The 19,348-nt window shown below is 41.8% G+C and overlaps 1 protein-coding gene across 1 annotated transcript in view; it reads right to left on the bottom strand.

Annotated features, from left to right (window-relative positions):
* grid1a (glutamate receptor, ionotropic, delta 1a) overlaps positions 1-19,348 on the bottom strand; it is a gene marked incomplete at its 5' end in the record, with an annotated part of 363,364 nt that overhangs the window by 64,016 nt on the left and 280,000 nt on the right. The window contains one exon of the mRNA XM_080449344.1: positions 3,548-3,601. Within this exon, the coding sequence (XP_080305470.1) occupies positions 3,548-3,601 (54 nt within the window). The remainder of the gene's footprint in view (positions 1-3,547; positions 3,602-19,348) is intronic.

Here is a 19,348-nt window from a genome sequence, read left to right as displayed (position 1 = left end):
GAGCGGCAGCTGCCGGCAGTGACTGCCAGTGGCGGAGCGGCGGAGCGGCGGAGCGGCGGGCTGCCGGCGGACGAGCGGCAGCTGCCGGCAGTGTATCGGCGGGCTGCCGGTGGAGGAGCGGCAGCGCGGAATCAGTAGGACTGTAGCCTACTAATCCTTGTAATAAAATATTACTGAGGTTAGGGTTAGGTTTAGGTATAGTTTACTGAGGTTAGGGTTAGGGGTTAGGGTTAGGTTTAGGCATAGGAAACTGCCGCTCTGCCACTGCTGCTGCCGCCCCGGCACCTGCCGCTCCGCCGCCGGCATCCCGCCACTCCCCCGCCTGCAGCCTGCCGCGCCGCCGCCGGCAGCTCCGCGGCAGCTTCCACTGCCGGAAAATGCACTCGCTGTCCCTCTATTCTTGGCCCTTCTCCAGGGGGCACCATTGCCCCTTCCTGCTGCTTCATTCAATATCTGGTCACTTCTGCCCTAATAGGCTGTTTGAACTTGCCAAACTCCACACTCGGATTTGTGAAAGTCAATCAGATTTTACTGCACTCTAGACAGGGACATGATCAGTTCATGTGCAGCTTGGGACTGCAGTACAAACAGATGTTTGTACCACAAAACAGACGTTTGTACTACAGCTTGGGATGAGATTAATTCAGAAGGAAGATGTTGTTGTTGAAGAAGATGTAGATGTAGTTGTTCAACGGCCATCATGTTATGTTATGGTCATTAGTTCTTTCTTAATTTTACAAATTGAGTCTTCACCACATCGCCAAACTATAAATTACAGAGTGTGTACAAAGTTGTACAAAATAGTTATCTTCCAGGGATTTTTATTATTTATTATTATTATTATACTTTATTTATTTGTTTGTTTATTTACTTACTAACCATATATTATAATGCTCTGCAACTTTGATGTTATAATTGCTTTCAACTGTCTTGGAGTGTTATGTGTTGTGTTTCAGTGCAAAATATAGAACAGAGAGTGTCAGTGTATGGAAGCGAATAGATGCCATAATTCAAATGAAATGGTACTGTAAGTTAAAAAATTCAATTGAAATAAGATAAAAGCTTTTTAATCGTCAATTAACGCATTTTTTTAGACAAAAAGAAATGTAAAATGCATTAGCATTTACATTTAATCTACAGGTGTGCTCATTCTATGACGGAATTAAAACGATAAATAAAAGACAAAAATGTATCCAAAAAGTAAAGGTCGTCCCCCCTGCTCTCAGATATCTTGAATTTTAGTGGTCAAGAAAATTTAAGTGACTGGTTGAAACAAGCGTTTAAATTGCTTTTTTAGTCAGCCTGTGGCCAGTCAACCCCTGTCCACATGCAAAATACTGCTCCTGTTAAGATTGCATGGGGAAAACATGGCACAGGCTGACTAAAAAAAACAATTTAAACGCTTCTTTCAGCCCGTCACTTACATTTTCTTTGCCGCTAAAATGTTAAACATCTGAGAGCAGGGGGAACCACCTTTACTTTTTGCATACCATGTGTGCAAAAGGTAAGAGTCAACAATATTGGCCACCGTTCGCCGGTGTCGCACTCTGCCAGCACCCTACGTAGCGGGACCTCATCTCGGAGCTATATAGCAGAGAGACAGGTTCCAAACGGGGCTAGGGAAGGGGGTGTTGTTTTGTTTCCTTTGTTAAATGTAAAGCCCTTTGAGACTGTAACAGTGATTAAGTGATATACAGATGAAGCTGACATGAAACAATAAAAATGTTAATTATGTTAATTATTCAGGTGTGTGGAGTGGAATCTTGGGGCAAATGCCTGCATGCATACTAACTCCAGATGAGTAATCATGACATTGTTGTGTTAGTCTTTTCAACATGCCTGTCTCATTCTCTGTTCAAGGTGATCCTCAACTTTATGGACAATTTGCCTCTAGTGATAAATGTATGAGTGAAGGAGAGAGGAAAATAGATGGAGTTCAGACAGACAGAGAAAGCGAACACATGCATTTCAAAGCACAGACAAGTCACATCCTTCCCCATTAACAGTGTACCAGAGAGAGATAACTGTACAATATGCCAGACCGCGTCAAACCATTAAGGGAGTGTCTGAGAAATTAACATGCCATTAGCTTATTAGCATACTTTACCAGACTCTGACGCTATTAAAGCTAATGACACAGTGGCACTCTTTGGTAATTGGCCATAAGCCAGTGATGTGTTTGTGTGTATACCTCTTGGAATTAACCATGATTTTTTGCCATCTTGATATCCACAAAAGCCTATTTTGAAACAAACTGCACTTGAATTAAGCTGCCAAACATGTGGGGGAAAAAAAGGCTTCAGAAACTCATTTGCTGGGATAAAATCAATATTTCTGTACGTGCCAAACAGCTGAAAGCTGAAATACTGGGCCACAGCCCATTTACTGAACAAAACATGCTTTCCATTGTTTTGCAAAATATACCAAGGTTTAATTTTGCAGTTGATTAACTCCTATCCTAAGATGACTGTATCGGCATTACAAGATAAGGATCCAGATTATACACTATGGTAGATTATGGTTTGTTAGAGTTGTTACAAATTAGAATATTTTTTCACTGATGCAGATCAATACGATTGGTGTGAGTTTCTTAAACATTAATGTTAGCAGATCAATACATTTCATGTTTGGGATTTTGTTCAAAGGTAGGAGGTGGTGGGTTGCCATAAGTCACATAGTGAAACTTAATTAAGATGCATGGACACAGCCTGCGTGCATTGCGTACGTGTGTGCGTGTGTTTGATCGTACACTTCCGTTGCTTGTGCTTGCATGTGTGTCTGAAAGTGCGCAGCCGTTGTGTGCGATAGACAATGAGAAAAAGGAGGGAAGGGAGAGAGCTGCATTTGTGTGATGATGAGCAATATTTCGCTCCAAAGTGCTCCGATACTGAGCGGTGAAACAAATATTACTGGAAAACCACCTGCACACATCCTTTCATCTCAGGCCTTTTAGCCAATGCTTTTACCATTTGGCCAATCTGAGCTCCAAATCAGGGAGAATCAATGCAAATGCACTATGGCTTCAGAGAGAGAAAGAGAGCACCGCTGTTTCTGCATTCACAAAGTGTCCGTCCCCGCATTTTATGCTGCTAAAGCCACTTGAGGACCATTTAGGCCAATGTCAGATACTATGCAGAGGAGGGAAAGCATGCGACGTTCAAAGTGAATTCAGTTAAAGAATATGAAACAAAGCCTGGCACAACGGAAAGATGAGAGGTAAAATACAAACGCACACAGTAACATTCGTCAGTGTCAATTTATCCATTTGTAACTCTGAGAGCGTAAAATCCCCAGTGTTAATGTATCCATCTGAAACTCTGAAAGTGTGCACATGTACCTGTATGGGTCCATTTGGTTTTACACATTTACACACTCTCTTAATTTAACACAGTTAAATGAATGTAGGATCTGACTGTGCAGTGATACGTTGCTCACACACTGAGTGACTGACAGCATTATTGGTTTTCATCGGTGTGCCTGGCCAGCGAGACATTCTGAGTTTGCTGAGTGAGTGTGTTCTGCTGCAGGAGAGTGTGGTGGGCCTCACCTCGTTGGCAAACACCCAGTGGCTATCCTTGGATGCCAGGTTCGTCTCAACGGCCTGCAGTTAGAGAGACATACAGAGAGAGGGGGAGAGACGAAGGGAGATGTCAGAATCATGAAAGCCAACTAAAATAACCTGTTTAATCGACTGACAGCCTTAAATAGTTACACTTGCCCGTGCAGGTGTCCCTTTGTTTCCCAGTCTTTCTCGCTGACCAAACAAAACATTTGGCAACAGCTGAATGGGGGAAAAAAGTACCTCAAAGGTAAAGGAAGCATTTCGATATATAGCTTCTGCCTGTCACAGGACTTTACACATTTGACATCTTGCTTACCATCTCAAAGCATGTGCCCCCCCCCACCCCCTTAGGAAAAACAAACAAAAAACAAAACAAACATTATAGTGTCCAAATTAGTCTTTTTCACACAAAGCAATGGAGACTGATTACTCTTCGGTGTGCCAGGAGTCAGGAGTCAGGACCATAGAGTTTTGTATAGCTGCCTTTCCACTGTAAAGCACATTCATCAGTAATAGCCCGCGTGTACACAGTGTAGTAGGCTACAGCACCAAAAACTCACCATCGATCTTCTGACCTTGGAGGAGTCCTGCTTTGATTTGTTATGCCTCCCCCACTCGCTTATCTCATCAAAATTTAAGAGGGCCCCTCCCAAGGCGTGAGAGTAATATCTACCGCACAGTTGAAACGCAGCGCATATGTTCAGTACAGTTCCCCCATTGTCAGTACCGGAGAAACCACAATATAGAAAACAGCTGCTGTGTGTATGTTTTTTGTATTGTGGATTGGTGACAGATTATGTGTTTGTACTGTGCTGCATGTTACTTTTTGTATTTTTATACAGCAGACGCTGTATGTGTCCAAAACTAATTTCCTTCGGGACAATAAAATATATATATTCTTAAAAGCTTTCAGGGTCCTAACCCTTTAGACAAGTCTGTTGCTGTTCACACTGTACACACCATGCCTTTTGATGAACTATATGACATACAGTACATTTCTAATCATAGCACAACAGCAGTGCAGCAAGTTTAGGGAGAGAAAGCACCACTCTGAGTTAGATTTAACCACTTGAAGGCTAAGAACCCTATTCTGGCTCACAACCTGTCGCCTTGCGACGAGTTATGAGCTTGTAGACTATTTTCGGCCAAGATATTTGGTGTAGAGGGAAAAAAGGAGGGGGCCAAGTATAGACCCCTAGGGTCAACGAAATAAGGTTTAAATGGTTTACACCATATTATTTATGCCACTGACAAATGGCAATAACTACCATCATTATTATAGGTATTCATATAGTTAAATTCTATATGTGCTTTTGTGTGTGCATGTCGACATGTACAGGACGTGTGTACAGGTCAAGCAATGCCTTTGTTCCTCACAGAAAGACGGCCCTGGGTGCAAAGCCAACTAGGGTCTTTTTGAGTGGTGTTTGCATGGTCTCCCCGCGTTCACAACGTTGGTTTCTTCAGTAATGCATGTTATAGGGACAGTCCTGCCCTTGACAACTCCCAATAGTTAGGATGGCTTAAATGCAGAAGTTTAACTTCCCTACAGAGATTTCAACTGGATTAAATGCAGAAGTTTAACTTCCCTACAGAGATTTCAACTTGAAAATTCATGGCTTATTTGGTGCAATGAATTATAGTAAGATACTGGTAATGTGAAATGGAAATTCTATTCAAATCCTACACTGACATTTTCAAAAGAAACCAAACCGGGTTTAATTTCTTTAGATTTTTTCGTCTTCCAGGCGCAATAAGAGGCACACAACATCTTTTACATCGGTCAAACAGAGTTCACAGCACCATAAGCTTACAACTCAACCAGGCAAAAGCAACTAAAGCAAGAGAGATCTTATTACCGTTACTGTAGAGAGTTATCCTTGTCATGTTGTGTGCCTTGTTGTGTTAACAATCCATTTATTCAAATAGCATAATGTGTGTTTGCTTGTGAGAGTCTGACAGCGGGAACAATTGTCTGCCTTGAAGGATGACCTTGATGATCAAAAGAAGAGACAGCTCGTATGCTGTATACAGTACAGTGTTCCAGACATAAACGCACACCATAATGAACATGACAAGTCAAGTAGCAAGGCTCGTTTAATGTGTACAAGCCAGGAAAAGAGTGTTTTGAATAAGCCATAGGCATGTTGGAGCCCAGCACTCCGGAATTGGTTTAGTGCTGGAAATAGCTAAGTTAAAACCGGTGATTACTGTAGCTGACAAAGGAAACCAGCCTCATTAGACTCACCCAAGACAAAAATAGCAAGACATGCTATCTCTCGCAGGTTGGAGTCTATTAATTCCAATGGAAACATGAACGTGATCACAGCGTCTGAACCATTCTTTAGCCCTATGGTCACTGAACTGAATATTGTCACAAGCCATACAATATTCCCAAGATTTTCAAACTAAAATGGCTTTTTTCAGAGAGACAAATCAGGAGAAAATCTACTTTATTATCAATCTTTCTCTGTCCCAGCAGCACACTCTCGCGGGATCTAGCAGGTGCTATTGGTAAACATGGGACGTTTGTGAGATTTGCCGATACGCCGGCGCCCACTTAGGAGACCATTTGTAGGATTTGTGTACCATTTCGCCTCTAGTGGCTACAATTGGGATGGCATATCTTCATAAATTAACCATCTTTGGACTCACTGGAGAATGAGGTTTGTGGAGAAAAGCTGTGGAGAAAATCATAAGAAATGGCAGAGATTTTTGTTTATCATGACAAACTGAAACACTCAGCTTAATTTATAGGTCACTATTTATAGGTCACTGCGTTGAATATTTAAAGTCAGTCATTATTACGCCTCTCATGTTCCCAAATCTACGTTATAACACAAAAAGTGAAATTTGTATCACTTTTTTAGACATCCTGTTGATTGAAAAAAGGTTCAAGTAGACATGAAAGTACGGTGCTAAGAGTAGACTCTGGGCTCATGACATGATTGGCTGTTCAGTTATGTATGACTGACATAAGCTTATTTCTGCACCGCTGCACTTAAATCATGAATTAAGGTTATAATTGAACCGGGCATGGCAGCTGGAAACTGAGATTCTTTGAAGGAACATAAAAATCCAATGCTTATGGTACTTAGGGGAGTTGCTCATTAGGATTCAAGACTAGCCATACTTAAATACAAAAAGCCCCTTGTGTGCCAGTTCAGCTCCGATATTACTCTGCCTCAGCATTCCTTTTTCTAATTACACCTAGACCTATTTCACTCGAGCTAAGCTTGTTTTTTTTTCTCCTAGTCTAAAAATGTGTTATCACACCAAAGCCTCAAAATCCATTTGAGGCCTTAAATGTTATCGACATCCTGGCACAGGCTGACAGTGTAATTTCAGTTTTATGTGTTATTATTTTATTTTATTTTATTTCTCTATCTTTCCATTCTCCCTCGGCAGAAGATGTAATAGTGAACCTCTAGAGAGCGATACATTTTTTCAAAGAAGGAGCGATAGACAAGAGGCAGGAGCGACATCAAAGGAATATCCTGTAATGTTGGTGGCGGCGAGGCCCGGCTACAGTCAGATCTATAACCAGAGAAGCCAAAGCAGCCTTCCAGGCGTCTTTCGTACAGTAGCAGCAGTGCCATGAAGAGTTGAAGACTGCCAGAGAATGCCACCTCCAATTCAAAACCATGACAGTTAAGAAGGGATTGAGAAGAATCGCAGATGGAAGGATTTTTATAAAAGTGGTGGGTGTTGTTACAAATTAGAATCATTATGGTATGGATTTTTTTCACTGATGCAGACCAATACAATTGTTGTGGGTTTCTTAAGCAGAATAATTCCCTTGGGTATAAATCATATAGCTTAGATTAATAGCAGATCAATACATTTCATGTTTGGGATGTTGTTCAAAGTTAGGGGGTGATAGGTTGCCATAAGTCACATAGTGAGACTTAAATAGCTATAGTGTGTGTGTGTGTGTGTGTGTGTGTGTGTGTGTGTGTGTGTGTGTGTGTGTGTGTGTGTGTGTGTGTGTGTGTGTGTGTGTGTGTGTGTGTGTGTGTGTGTGTGTGTGTGTGTGTGTGTGTGTGTGTTGGGGGGGTGAAGATTTGAGGGGAAATGGAGTATTTTGTTTGGTCCCCAGAGGAGGGGGGAATTGCTTTTGCAGCTCCCCCCAGCTGATGACAGCTCAGATGACTCTGATGAGAGCACGGGGGAATAATTTAAGTGTCTTTGTCAGGGACACTTTGGCATGTACACTAGGCAAGCCGAGGGTCAAACCGTTGACCTTCAGATTCCCAGGCAGCTTCTACCACTCAGCGACAGCTGAGCAGTTTCATCTTTTCATGTCTGTGAAAAGATGAAATTGCTCTACAACAAAACATAATCTCATCTTTGTTATTTGTCAGACATTTTGACATATATATATTTTTTAAAGTTGCTGAGAGGTCAAGTTTGAAAATAGGAGTGGATTGCCACCTGTTGCGGCACTTTCACCCCACTACTGACTTTGAAATGTTCATTAGATTGGTTCAAAGACATATTTTGATATCTTGATGCAATAACTTGCAGTAAGTGACAGAGCGCATGTATTACACAGACAACTCTATCTGTCAGACAGCCCATTTGCCTCTCTACGTGTGAAGACCTATCTGTCTCTCACCTTCCTACTCTCCTCGCCTCTGTGTTTCTATTTTTTGAACCTCAATGATGAGTCTCTCAGAAATGTCATCTGATATGATGAAGGTGAGAAATGTGTTGAACTGTGTATGTATTGAATGAACTAGAAAGCGCCCGCGCCCACGTAGCGCCCGCGGCCACTTGGCAGCGCATATAAGTGGTGTAGCGTCATGAGGGCCAGTGGGGCCGTGGCTCGGTCAGTGAAGACCCTGTAGCGCGTCTGATATGTGGCATAGAGGGCCGGATTTTAAATCTCCAGAGGAAACATCCGTGGGCTACCATTGGTTCAGCGATGTGTGCGGTCGCCCTGCGGCCCCTCCTCCTCCACCAATGTGCAGTATTGAGAGCCCTGACGTCACAACATTTGGAGCGATGGCCACTGCACTCTGGTTGGTTAGGGTACACCTAGGGCCCAGGTAGAACCCACTTGAAGCCTGCACGGGCAAACCCAGTTAGGACCCGCCTCGGTCCCACATAAACGTGGCTAGTTGGGGCCCACCTAAGGGCCAGGTAGAAGCTACTTATAGCCCGCATGGGCATCGCAGTTAAGATCCACCCCGGCCCCACATAGAATTGCCTAGGTGTGGCCCACCTAAGGCCTGTTTCGGTGGTCACAAACGGTGCTAGGGTGACCACCTCATTTGGTAGCATGGGGTGGCTTTATAGCCTTAAGCAGCAGTAATGTAACACAAGCTTGACACAGTAGAACCGAAATTAGCAGAAATGACTACATTTCCCATGATGCCCTCTGAATGGTGCAGCGACGCGTCGCTGCCAATACGTTACATTGTGTCACAAAAACCCACAAAATACACTAAAATGAAACTCTTCAACGGGCTAATTAGGTAGCAGTGATGAGATTTACCAGACTAACGTTCATACAGGTTGTTGGTAAGATGTGTAACATAGCCGTTTGAGGCACGACATCAGCGTTAGCATTAGCCGCATGCTAACGCTAATCGTTCGTTAGCTTAGCTACACGCTAACGGCTCATTATAGGCAGCGCTTGGCTAAAAATGACTATTAATAGTCATTTAACCCAACTAACGGCAACACAGTAATGGACATAAACATTGACATACATGCTTTAGAGACTATTAGCAGGCTGCATTAACAACCAGCAGCAACAGAATCCAAGTAGAAGGCCACGTTAGCAGCTAATGCTGTGTATGATGAGGGTTGGCAGGTGTGTTTGTCGTATAAGCGATTTAGGGCTTATGTGGGCGCACCATCTACAATGGACTAACTGAGCAGGAATATTAACATTCAGCACACTAACGTTCATTGTTGACAAAGTGATTGCACAGCCGCGTTAGCGTTAGCTACATGCTAACGTTGAAAGTGCGTTAGCGTTAGCCACATGCTAAGGGCTCATGTTAAGCACCCATGGGCAGTAATCATTCAAATACAACGAACGCTATCACAGTAGTGGACATAAACATTGGTTAAATTAGCAGCAGGCTGCAGTGACTCAAAGTGTTGACAATATGAATGACAGGGCGATTTATTAGAGAAATGAGGGTGATTGTGCTGTCGTGTCCAGCTCAGCGCGCACAACTCTCACGGAGCCCTGTTGTTGCTGCGTCTGGCTGTGATAGCGACAGCAAGCGCTCTGCGATCAATGCTGCTGTCTGGAAACTGGCCTCAGGACACGACCAATGAGAGTGAGCGCTTTTGTTGTTGCTAAGATACGGTGTATGGCACACAGTGCCATCTATTAGAGAGTTGCGCCAATGAGGGGTCAGAAACAGCGTCGGTCACGTGGTTTATGTAGCTGAAAATAGTGACAAGGAGCCGTCCACTTCAATGCATTCCATGTACTTCCGGTTCAGGGATTTGTCACTATTCGCCAATGTATGTGTATGTAGAAGAGCTGGCCCGAAGAAGTGAACGGAGTTGGCGTAACTCTCTAATAGATGGCACTGATGGCACATAGCTGCTGTGGCCCATAGCTTGTGGATCTCTGTCACATGATTGGCGTAGCCTGCGTTGCCAGGTCTGCCTTTTGTATAAGCGATTGTGGGCTTATTTGGGCGCGATTTTGGGCTTGTTTCCATAGACCACGGCAGCGCTTGTTTCTTTCCCGTTTGACGGATGGGTTTTGATTGCAAGCAGAGTAGGCACATTGTGAACCTGCCTATGTTGGCACATCTTACTGATCAATGCATACTTTAAACAGTAGGAATGTACTGCCCCGGGACGTAGATCAGGTTATTGTTGGTCAATGGCGCAGTCCCTTGCTGCCCCAAGATAGCAAGGCACCAAAAATGCGCCTACAGTAACCACACCTCATTTTAAGACTGTGGGCGCACAGATGGGTGCAAGTACCTACATTTGCTACTTACTCAACATGGGCTCTGGGCATGAAAATTACAATTGAATTAAGACTTAACAGTTTAAACATGGTCTTGATTCATTTATAACTTTGCTGTGTGTAATTGTTTTCCATAGTGCTCTCACATTACTCATCAATACTGACACTGACCTGTGTAGTAGTTTGCAAGATGTGGACAGACACAGAAACGCACGTGCACAGACAGACAGACAGACAGACAGACAGACAGACAGACAGACAGACACACACACAGCTGAATGCAATATCTCTGCCTGGTGCAGATAATGATACATGGACAGCTTTATAATTTGTTAGAAATCTATTGTTTACGCCTAATAATTATACTGTATCCACAGTCTATTCTCAAATGTCCCACTGCTGATTAATAACACATAATCTTATTTTATATAAACTTGGGTTCTGTAGATGAAAAATATTTGTTGTACACACACCTTGTACTGTAGTTCCAACATCTTGAACTTATGCTGCTAGCTTGTACTTTAAAAGAAGCATTACAGTAGATGTACTCGATTTCGTTGTTCTCATTACGGTCGAAATAATGAGAACAATTTTGATAATTAAATCCAATCCGCTTAATCTAATTGGAATGCAATCAGGACCTTGAAGTTCAATCTATTACATGACTATTTACAACACCAGCTTATTAATAACACGCCTTTGTGAAATGAGTTAATGGGCTTAGAGTTTTCTCCAACTGAGGTAGAAATAGTGTGATAATATTTTGTCAGATTATTGTCGAATGACAAGGTAAGCCTACTTTATAAAGAGTAAATAGACAGTGATTGAAGCTGTGTTGTACATGCAATCTCCTTACTGTAGCTCATAGCACCTTCCACCATTGTTTTTTGAACATGCCCTTGTGTTGGAAAATAGCTTGTCCTACACAATTTAGTTGGAATCCAGCAGCCAGGATTTATACATGATGTTTATGCGTGTACACAGTTACATTTATAATACTTTTGTCTAAAAGGTCCGACCAAAAAGGTCCTGCGGACTTGTTTCCGTTGGGGTCCTTGAATTAATTTCATAGACATATATAGTAGCAACCAAACAGTTCAAAAATCAACATAAAAATACAGAGAAAAAATACCACTATGTACAAAAAAAAGCATGAAAAATGAAAAATATATACAAACAAAACAATGATCATGACTTTCTCAGATGATCATATCATAGCTTGACAATCAAGTTTGGGTAGTTCTTGCAGGGCAAACAGAACTACTTCCATATTGGACATAATTTAGGTCAGTGGATCTCAAAAATGTTTATGTCAAGGACCTGGAAATGGATATTATATATGATATCCCATTTGAAAAGATGTTGTGCCAGGGACCTCATAAGAGAAGAATCAGCTATTTTCAAAAAGCCAGAAAAGTTACACTGTTCCTCATTTTGCTGGGAACCTCCTCTGCAACCCCTCAAAGACCCCTGGGGGTCCCCGGAGCTGATTTTGAGCATGAGCTAGTTACCAGGATTCTACAAAAAGTAAAATAGATTCACTCACTCAAGTAACTAGTAATTGAATGATGGTTTAATCACTAGACTGTCTTGATAGACCGGAATAGATGGCACTTTTGATGTAATTAAAGATTTTGATTACTCTGTAATTAACACAAGCACACCATATTAAATTATTTAAAAAAAATTCTCATTTCATTTTAATGAAAGCAACAAATCAACAGTCCATTGTGCCAACCCACAAGTAACAGAAATGTTTTATCATTGTACAAATTATGCAAATGGCCATATGCTGGAGAACGGTTTGGCATGCACAGAAAATAAGTCTTACCACCTTTTTTGTTCAAAAATTCAAATACAATGGAAGAAAAAATATAATATATCAGAGAGCACACCAGATTACTATGTCAGGGTTCCCAAACTTTCCCATACCAAGGACCCCAAACGGCAATAGTGTATATTTATATTTAAAAGAAAATCTCCCCCATTTCCCTCTCATTCCCAGTTGCGGCCCCTGGCCACAGACCCCACTTTGAAAACCTGTGCACTTCACTGCTGTGTATGTTCCGTAAATGAATAACAATGCAGGGTGGTTTCTAAGCAGCACTGCCATCCCCAGTGTTCATTTAACTTACTGAGAGTGTAAAAACTGACCCCGGTCCATTTGGGTGCACACTCTAAATCCCCTGACACACTACAAGCTTCAGATGCATGCGTTATCAAACGCGCCCATTGTTTACAATGGCTGCAGGCCACTGGAGGCATCAATTGGATGCATCAAAGCCTGTTGACACGTCTCTTAGAGCTCAGTTCTTTTTTGACACAGACAATCTTTAATTAGTTGGAGCAAAGTAGAAAGGGAACCACTTAACCCATATTTTATACTACATCATATGATGGAGTTTAATGACTAAAATATTGGATCTATAAAACTCACAGAGCATCGCAGCTGTTATTTTTTTGAAACATTTACATTTTTTTTGACAAGGCCAGGTATACCCGGGCATACTGCAGGAAAGATAAGCCTGAATAGATCTAACCATTCTTCAGATAAGGAGTAGAACATGAAACATGGCATTTGAAAACACTGTGTGTTCGTCTTACAGTAGTATGCTGCCTCACTTTCTGCTCTTGCGCGCGCGCGAGAGAGTGTGTGTGTGTGTGAGCGTGCGTGCGCGCGTGTGTGCACGTGCGTGTGTGTGCGTTTCTGCAAACTCTAACAGAGAGGACGGATAAATACACACCAAAGTGTTGGAGGTCAGGTGGGGCTGAGTATAGCAACCAGATGGTTCAGTCTGTTTGAAGAGGGTGCCTTTCACATGGAGGCTTTATAATCTGAAATAAGGGGGTGGACAATAAATGGTCTTTTTGAGCTGTCATACCTTCTGTGTTCTATCAGCGCTGGGCTCTCACAAAGGGGCTGGAGAGGAGTAATGAGGTCTGTCATAAAATATTCACAATGGTCTCGCGTAACCCCCGGCTCTATCACACACACACGGAGCATGGTTGCTGTGGAAACGCAACTTCCCACCACCACAGAGGAGAAACGAGCTTCCCTTGCCCGCCTGTATAAAGCCCGATTCATACTCAGAAAATAGCCGACCTAAGCTCACAATGCGCAGCGTGTGACAGAGTGTAATGCGGTGCCGTACGGAACGTGCGGAATGTATGATATGTCATAGGTCATCACAATGAGTCATCAAACCTAAACCAAAACCTTTGGGATAAAATGTATATAATATGCGATCATTCTTTTCCTGTATGATCAACCACTTCAATACACCACGTGACAATAAAGGATCTCAGGGGTGCATTGCACAAAATGGCAGCGCCATAGATTTATATGGGTGGCGCTCTTCCACAAAGCCGGGTAAGTTGGCTCTCTGTTCATTGCTACTCTGTGACACGAGTCGACTTTGTGCACTCCTGAGACCTGTAGGTGAATACAAAAGCTGAGAGCTAACCTTGAAGGAGCAGAGATTTAAGCCGGATTGCAATTGCAAAGTGTTGTGAGCAAGTGACACAGAGTGACACCATCGTACGACGGATTATTAATTAAAGGGATAGTTCAGCCCGCATTCCTAAGCCAATAATTTGACGACCGGCAGCGGCTCCGGTAGGAGACATAAAGTGTCACAGGAGGAGGAGGTAGGAGACACTTTGTTACTACCGGAACCGCTGCCTACCGGTCCGCTGGTCATCAAATTATTGGCTTAGGAATGCGACAAAAACAAAAAAACATCCATGAATTCAAGTCTCCATGGGGTGACTAATCGATTTGAAAGAAATGTTTTTTTGGGGTGAACTATCCCTTTAAGCTTGAGACTGATAAGGAACATGGCTGCTGCCTCAAATGTGCATGTAGTTACAGTATAACCAGGTGATTTCTGGAGGTAAAAACATTGCCCAAATGCTCTGGGCTCAGCCACTCCAGTTTTTATCCTCCATCAAAGCAGCGTTGGGGAGGCTAGTCTGTTCGTTACAACGATTGATGAAGCCGCGGGAGGGATGATGCGTCGTCTTCAGTCAGCTTTGAGTTAGCCACAAATGATAGCTGTCAACTAATGACATATCTCTCCCACCCCATCCCCTGTCAGGCGGTCCCAAGAAGACGGCACACGTGTGTGACATTAAACAGAATCACTGCTTCCATCTGTCATGGCACCGAGACCACTACCTCTTCTCAGCTTGCGGTTGGCTTCCCACAGGCTGCACTAGCCATGAGTGGAATAGCTAATGCCTCCACTTGGAAATTCACCAGTTGGCACATTGGCCTCATCATATGAAACAAAATTAGACATAGCCCAAGGGTGAATGCTGGCTGGAGATGCCTTTGTGTGCGTGTATTGTGCATTATGTATTGTCGCTGTCCGGCGGAAAACTTTTATGTCCAAAACCCTTACTTTTCAGGAAATGGAAAAAAGAACCTGCGTTCCAATGGATAGTTATTATTTAGTCACAAGCTCTTGTTAATACTTTTCATTGGTTGAATTTGTATAAAACCCACAGGCAGACTTAACCACTTTAAACCTGTCAAGCCATTTTGGCATGTCATAACAGGCGATTAAGGCAAACATTAAAAGGTGAAGAAAATAGAAGATCTATAAGCTGAGTGAGCCTGTAGATTGGCTATTTTCCGTTCTTTAGCATGACACTGTACGACAAAGTGTAAAATAGGACGTTAATTTACAAAAAAAACAAAACATAAAAAGATTAAATATGGAGATAAAAGGTTTCTGCCCGACGGTGATGATAATGTGAATAGTGAAAGACACCAACCTCCTCTGACGCTGTGTAGCAAATCTTGGCAAATCTTGGATTGAATATAACACTCACTCCCTCAAACAGATGGGAGGTCAGCAACCTAAATTGGCACATTGGTACATTTGTGTGTATATTTCTTGCACCAATACCTCTGTCTCCTTAATGGGCGTCTGTAGTGCATGAATATTCATTCTCCCCTCCTGCTCCGTGGCTGTAATGTTGTCATTGGGATTCTTGGGGAGTGTTGAAAAGCAGTAGGCTATGACCCTTCATGAATACCACTGCGATGGTTGAAGAGTTCAGAAACTAAAAAAGTACTTCTATGCGACTACTCCCTTTGCATTTAAGAAGATCATTAGAAAATAAAAGTCTTCAGGGAGAGGGGTTTCTGAACAGCCTCCTTGCTGCTGCTGCTTTTCTAATAAAGCAACTGTCAACCATCCCTCGCTTAGATTTCATTACATCACAGAAAGGATAGGCTTCTGTTTTATTGCATGTAGGTTGCCCTATACACTCCACCTGTCAAATGTACCTGAAGCCTGACTGAAGTCATTACCACATGTCTCCCAGCACTTGCTCAGAGCATTTTGTTAAGAATAAGAATGGTTAAGAATACTTTTTAAACAAATGCAAAGTAATTCAACTGAACCATTAGATACCCATAGCATGCATGTATATTGTATTTGATTTGACACTAGTCAATGTAGGTCTATATTTTACATTCCACATAGCTAAGACAAAACAGCCATTGGATTCCATTCATTTCAGTACAGCATGAAAATAAACTTGCAGGGACTTCTTCTGAATTGTAAGTAATCCAACCCTCTTATATCATTCCACGTGCAATGATATTCAAACAACAAGACTTGGTGATCCAAGGCAAGTTTGGTAACTTTCTAATTTGGAGACATTTTAAAAAGCCATTAAGTCTAAAATTATCTATGTACTAGTCCACCCATCCGGGGATATGCACACTCAAAGTACTTGCAGACTTTGGGTTATGCGCTGTGTACATGCATTGCATTTGAATTGCTGAACAGCCGTAAACAAAGTAGCAGTAGCAACTATTAGCACCATTCAGGTGAATGAATTATTATTTGATAGAGGCAGGGCGACCCCATGCTGCATTACCCAGGGATGTGCGCAGTCAAAGTATTTGCAGACGTTTAGTTATGTCTGGGCAAGGCGTGTGTTCCTATTGGTCGATGTCTGTGTATGTTATCATTTAACCCAATGCATGTCAGCACCACGGTTGCGGTGCACGCTGGCTCCGGTGCATTTCCTGTTTACATCCGCAACTCGGCTCCAACGCTCAGATCGCACGAGGGTGCAAATGATGTACTCAATCTACCCATCTCTACAGTATGTGGCATTATCTATGCAGACTTTTCCTGCTTTGAATCTCCCTAAAACCTCACTGACTCACGGTCACCCGTCCCTGATGCATGTTCACACTGACATGGTAACTCAATGGACATACATGAACTCACAAGGGTTTTCATCTCCACATCCACAGAGCGCAAGGCCACGTTTAGTTTATTATGATTGAACTATACTCCCCCGCAACAGCTAAGGTACAGTAATGGTGGTTAATTACCCTGCCACCGAGCAGATAAATATTCAGTTGTTATTATCTTTTTATATCATTGATTTTTATGTCATGTCTATTTGTATAATTGCGTGCAATGGCCTTTGGAGCCGTTTGTTGTGAACTTGGGTGCAGTTGCTTGCCATAGGTTAGTGTCATTAGATTAAACTTCATTGCCATGTTATGGCAATGAAGTTGCCATGTTATGGCAACTAATTTCAGTGTTGTGTTTTGTGGATCAGTTATGGTACCTGTTGGGTGAATTTATGCAGTCTGACTTGACTTTGCATTAGACGTATGTTCCTTGGTGAAACGTGACACGCACGTCAGCTATGGATAATTTGAGAATAAATGGTTTGCCAAAATGTAGCCTAAATCCTTTGGCTTTGATGTGTTGTTATCTTATTTTATTATCATAACAGTCTTGGCTTTCATGATCTTTTTGTCTTAATGCCAAATGAAGAGTAAAATGTTTTAAAGATGTGTTCTGCACTGCTTTTGATAGCTTTTTCTAATGACGGCATGGTCACAGGGGAGCCCGAGCTTTACATCACTGAAATGCAGTTACACAAACGAACAAACAGGGGGTGCTAAACAACACAATAAAATACTGACTGACAAGGTAGCACAGGCCGTCTGGGAGCCAGAAGATTCCTGGTTACTCCTGGCTGCGTGTCAAAGTGTCAAAGTGTCCTTGAGCAAGACAGTGAAACCCTAACTGCTCCTGATGAGCAGGTTGGTGCCTTGCATGGTTGCCTCAGTGCCGTCGGTGTGTGTGAATGTGTACCGCATAAGCAATGTGTAACGGTGTATCTGTGCTGTTGCGGTGTGTGTGAATGAGTGAGTGAATGAGTGAATGTGAAGTACATTGTAAAGTGCTTTGAATAGTCGGAAAGACTATAAAGGCGCTACATAAATGCAGCCCATTTTCCATTTGCATACACAAACTCACCCACCATTTTAACAAGGTGCCAAGGTGCACACCTTGAACAATACATCATTGTACATAGGACACTAAACATTACTTTTGCATTTCTACAAGGTGCCCTTCGGTTAAGTCTAACAGCAGCGCCTGGAGCAATTCTACGTGGCTAACTGTAACTGAATTTTGAATTGTCCAAGTGATGAATGCAATAGCCGAGAGTAATTAAGAGAAGAAACTCATTAAACATTCTGTTCTGTCACTGTGACTATAGCTGCAACACAAATACACTGGAAAGCTACTGCATAGAACATCCACACTAATATCAAGCAAAGAGAAAACCAAATGTATTAGTACTCACTCATACTGTCGTTACTGTACTTTGACGCATTAAGGGAGAGAACATTGCAACCATTATGCATACAGTACGTAACCCTATTACAGCCTTTACGTTACATGAAAACAAACCCAGTGACTGTACCCTACAGTAATGGGAAGATCTGATGTTTTATTATTTATCATGTTTCTTGCAGGTCACACACACACATGTTGTTTGCTTTTTTTTTTCAAAACAAACGATTCTCGATTTCAAAAACGATTTCTTCCGATTCAAAACGATTCTCGATTCAAAAACGTTTTTTTTCCGATTTAAAATGTTTTTTGCCCCGATTCAGCCCAGAACTTGTAACTTCTCAAAAATTCAATTATAAAAAAATACAGTTTTTTTTTTAATTATAATAATTATATATATATATATATATATATATATATATATATATATATATATATATATATATATTAAATATATATATATATATATATATATATATTTAAATATATATATATATATATATATATATATATATATATATATATATATATATATATATATATATATATATATATATATATATATATATATATATATATATATATATTTAAATAGATTTATGGAAAATGAGAATCGATTCTGAATCGCCCAACATTAGAATTGCGATTCGAGTATGAATGGATTTTTTCCCACACCCCACGCCTTACGCTGTCTATTTAAACAATTGAACCCTAGTGTCCCTATTTGGTGTACAGGGAACAAAAGGAGAAGACCCTGCAGGATCCCGGTCAACTACAGTAAACTGTATATAGGATTTAAGTCAGTGGTTCTCAAAGGGGGGTCTGGGGACACCCGAGGGTCCTCGAGGGGGTTCTAAGGGGTCCCCAACAAGAACAGGTTAATTTCACTATTATTTCACCGGGTAGAAGATGACTATTCAGATCATAGGTTTCACTCTAGTACTGCACCTACAGTAGACAGTCGTAGAATTCTGTGCTAAATCTAATCTAACAAAAATATTCTCTTCCGTAGGTCCCTAGCACAAAATCTTTTCAAATGGGGTCCGCGGCCAATATGTATCAATTTGGGTGTCCTTGAGAACCACAGGTTTAAGTGGTTAAGTAGACCGACACTCACTCTTACATGCTCAGCATAGCTTGCCACTACCACTACAGCTTGTCAGTGAACACACTCCCCCCAACTCCCCAGTGTCCTCCTGTTGTAGCATTTAG

Source organism: Gymnoscopelus braueri (genome assembly GCF_963280865.1).
Source record: "Gymnoscopelus braueri genome assembly, chromosome: 14".
Classification (NCBI taxonomy): Eukaryota; Metazoa; Chordata; class Actinopteri; order Myctophiformes; family Myctophidae; genus Gymnoscopelus; species Gymnoscopelus braueri.
This window is presented reverse-complemented; position numbering and strand designations above follow the sequence as displayed.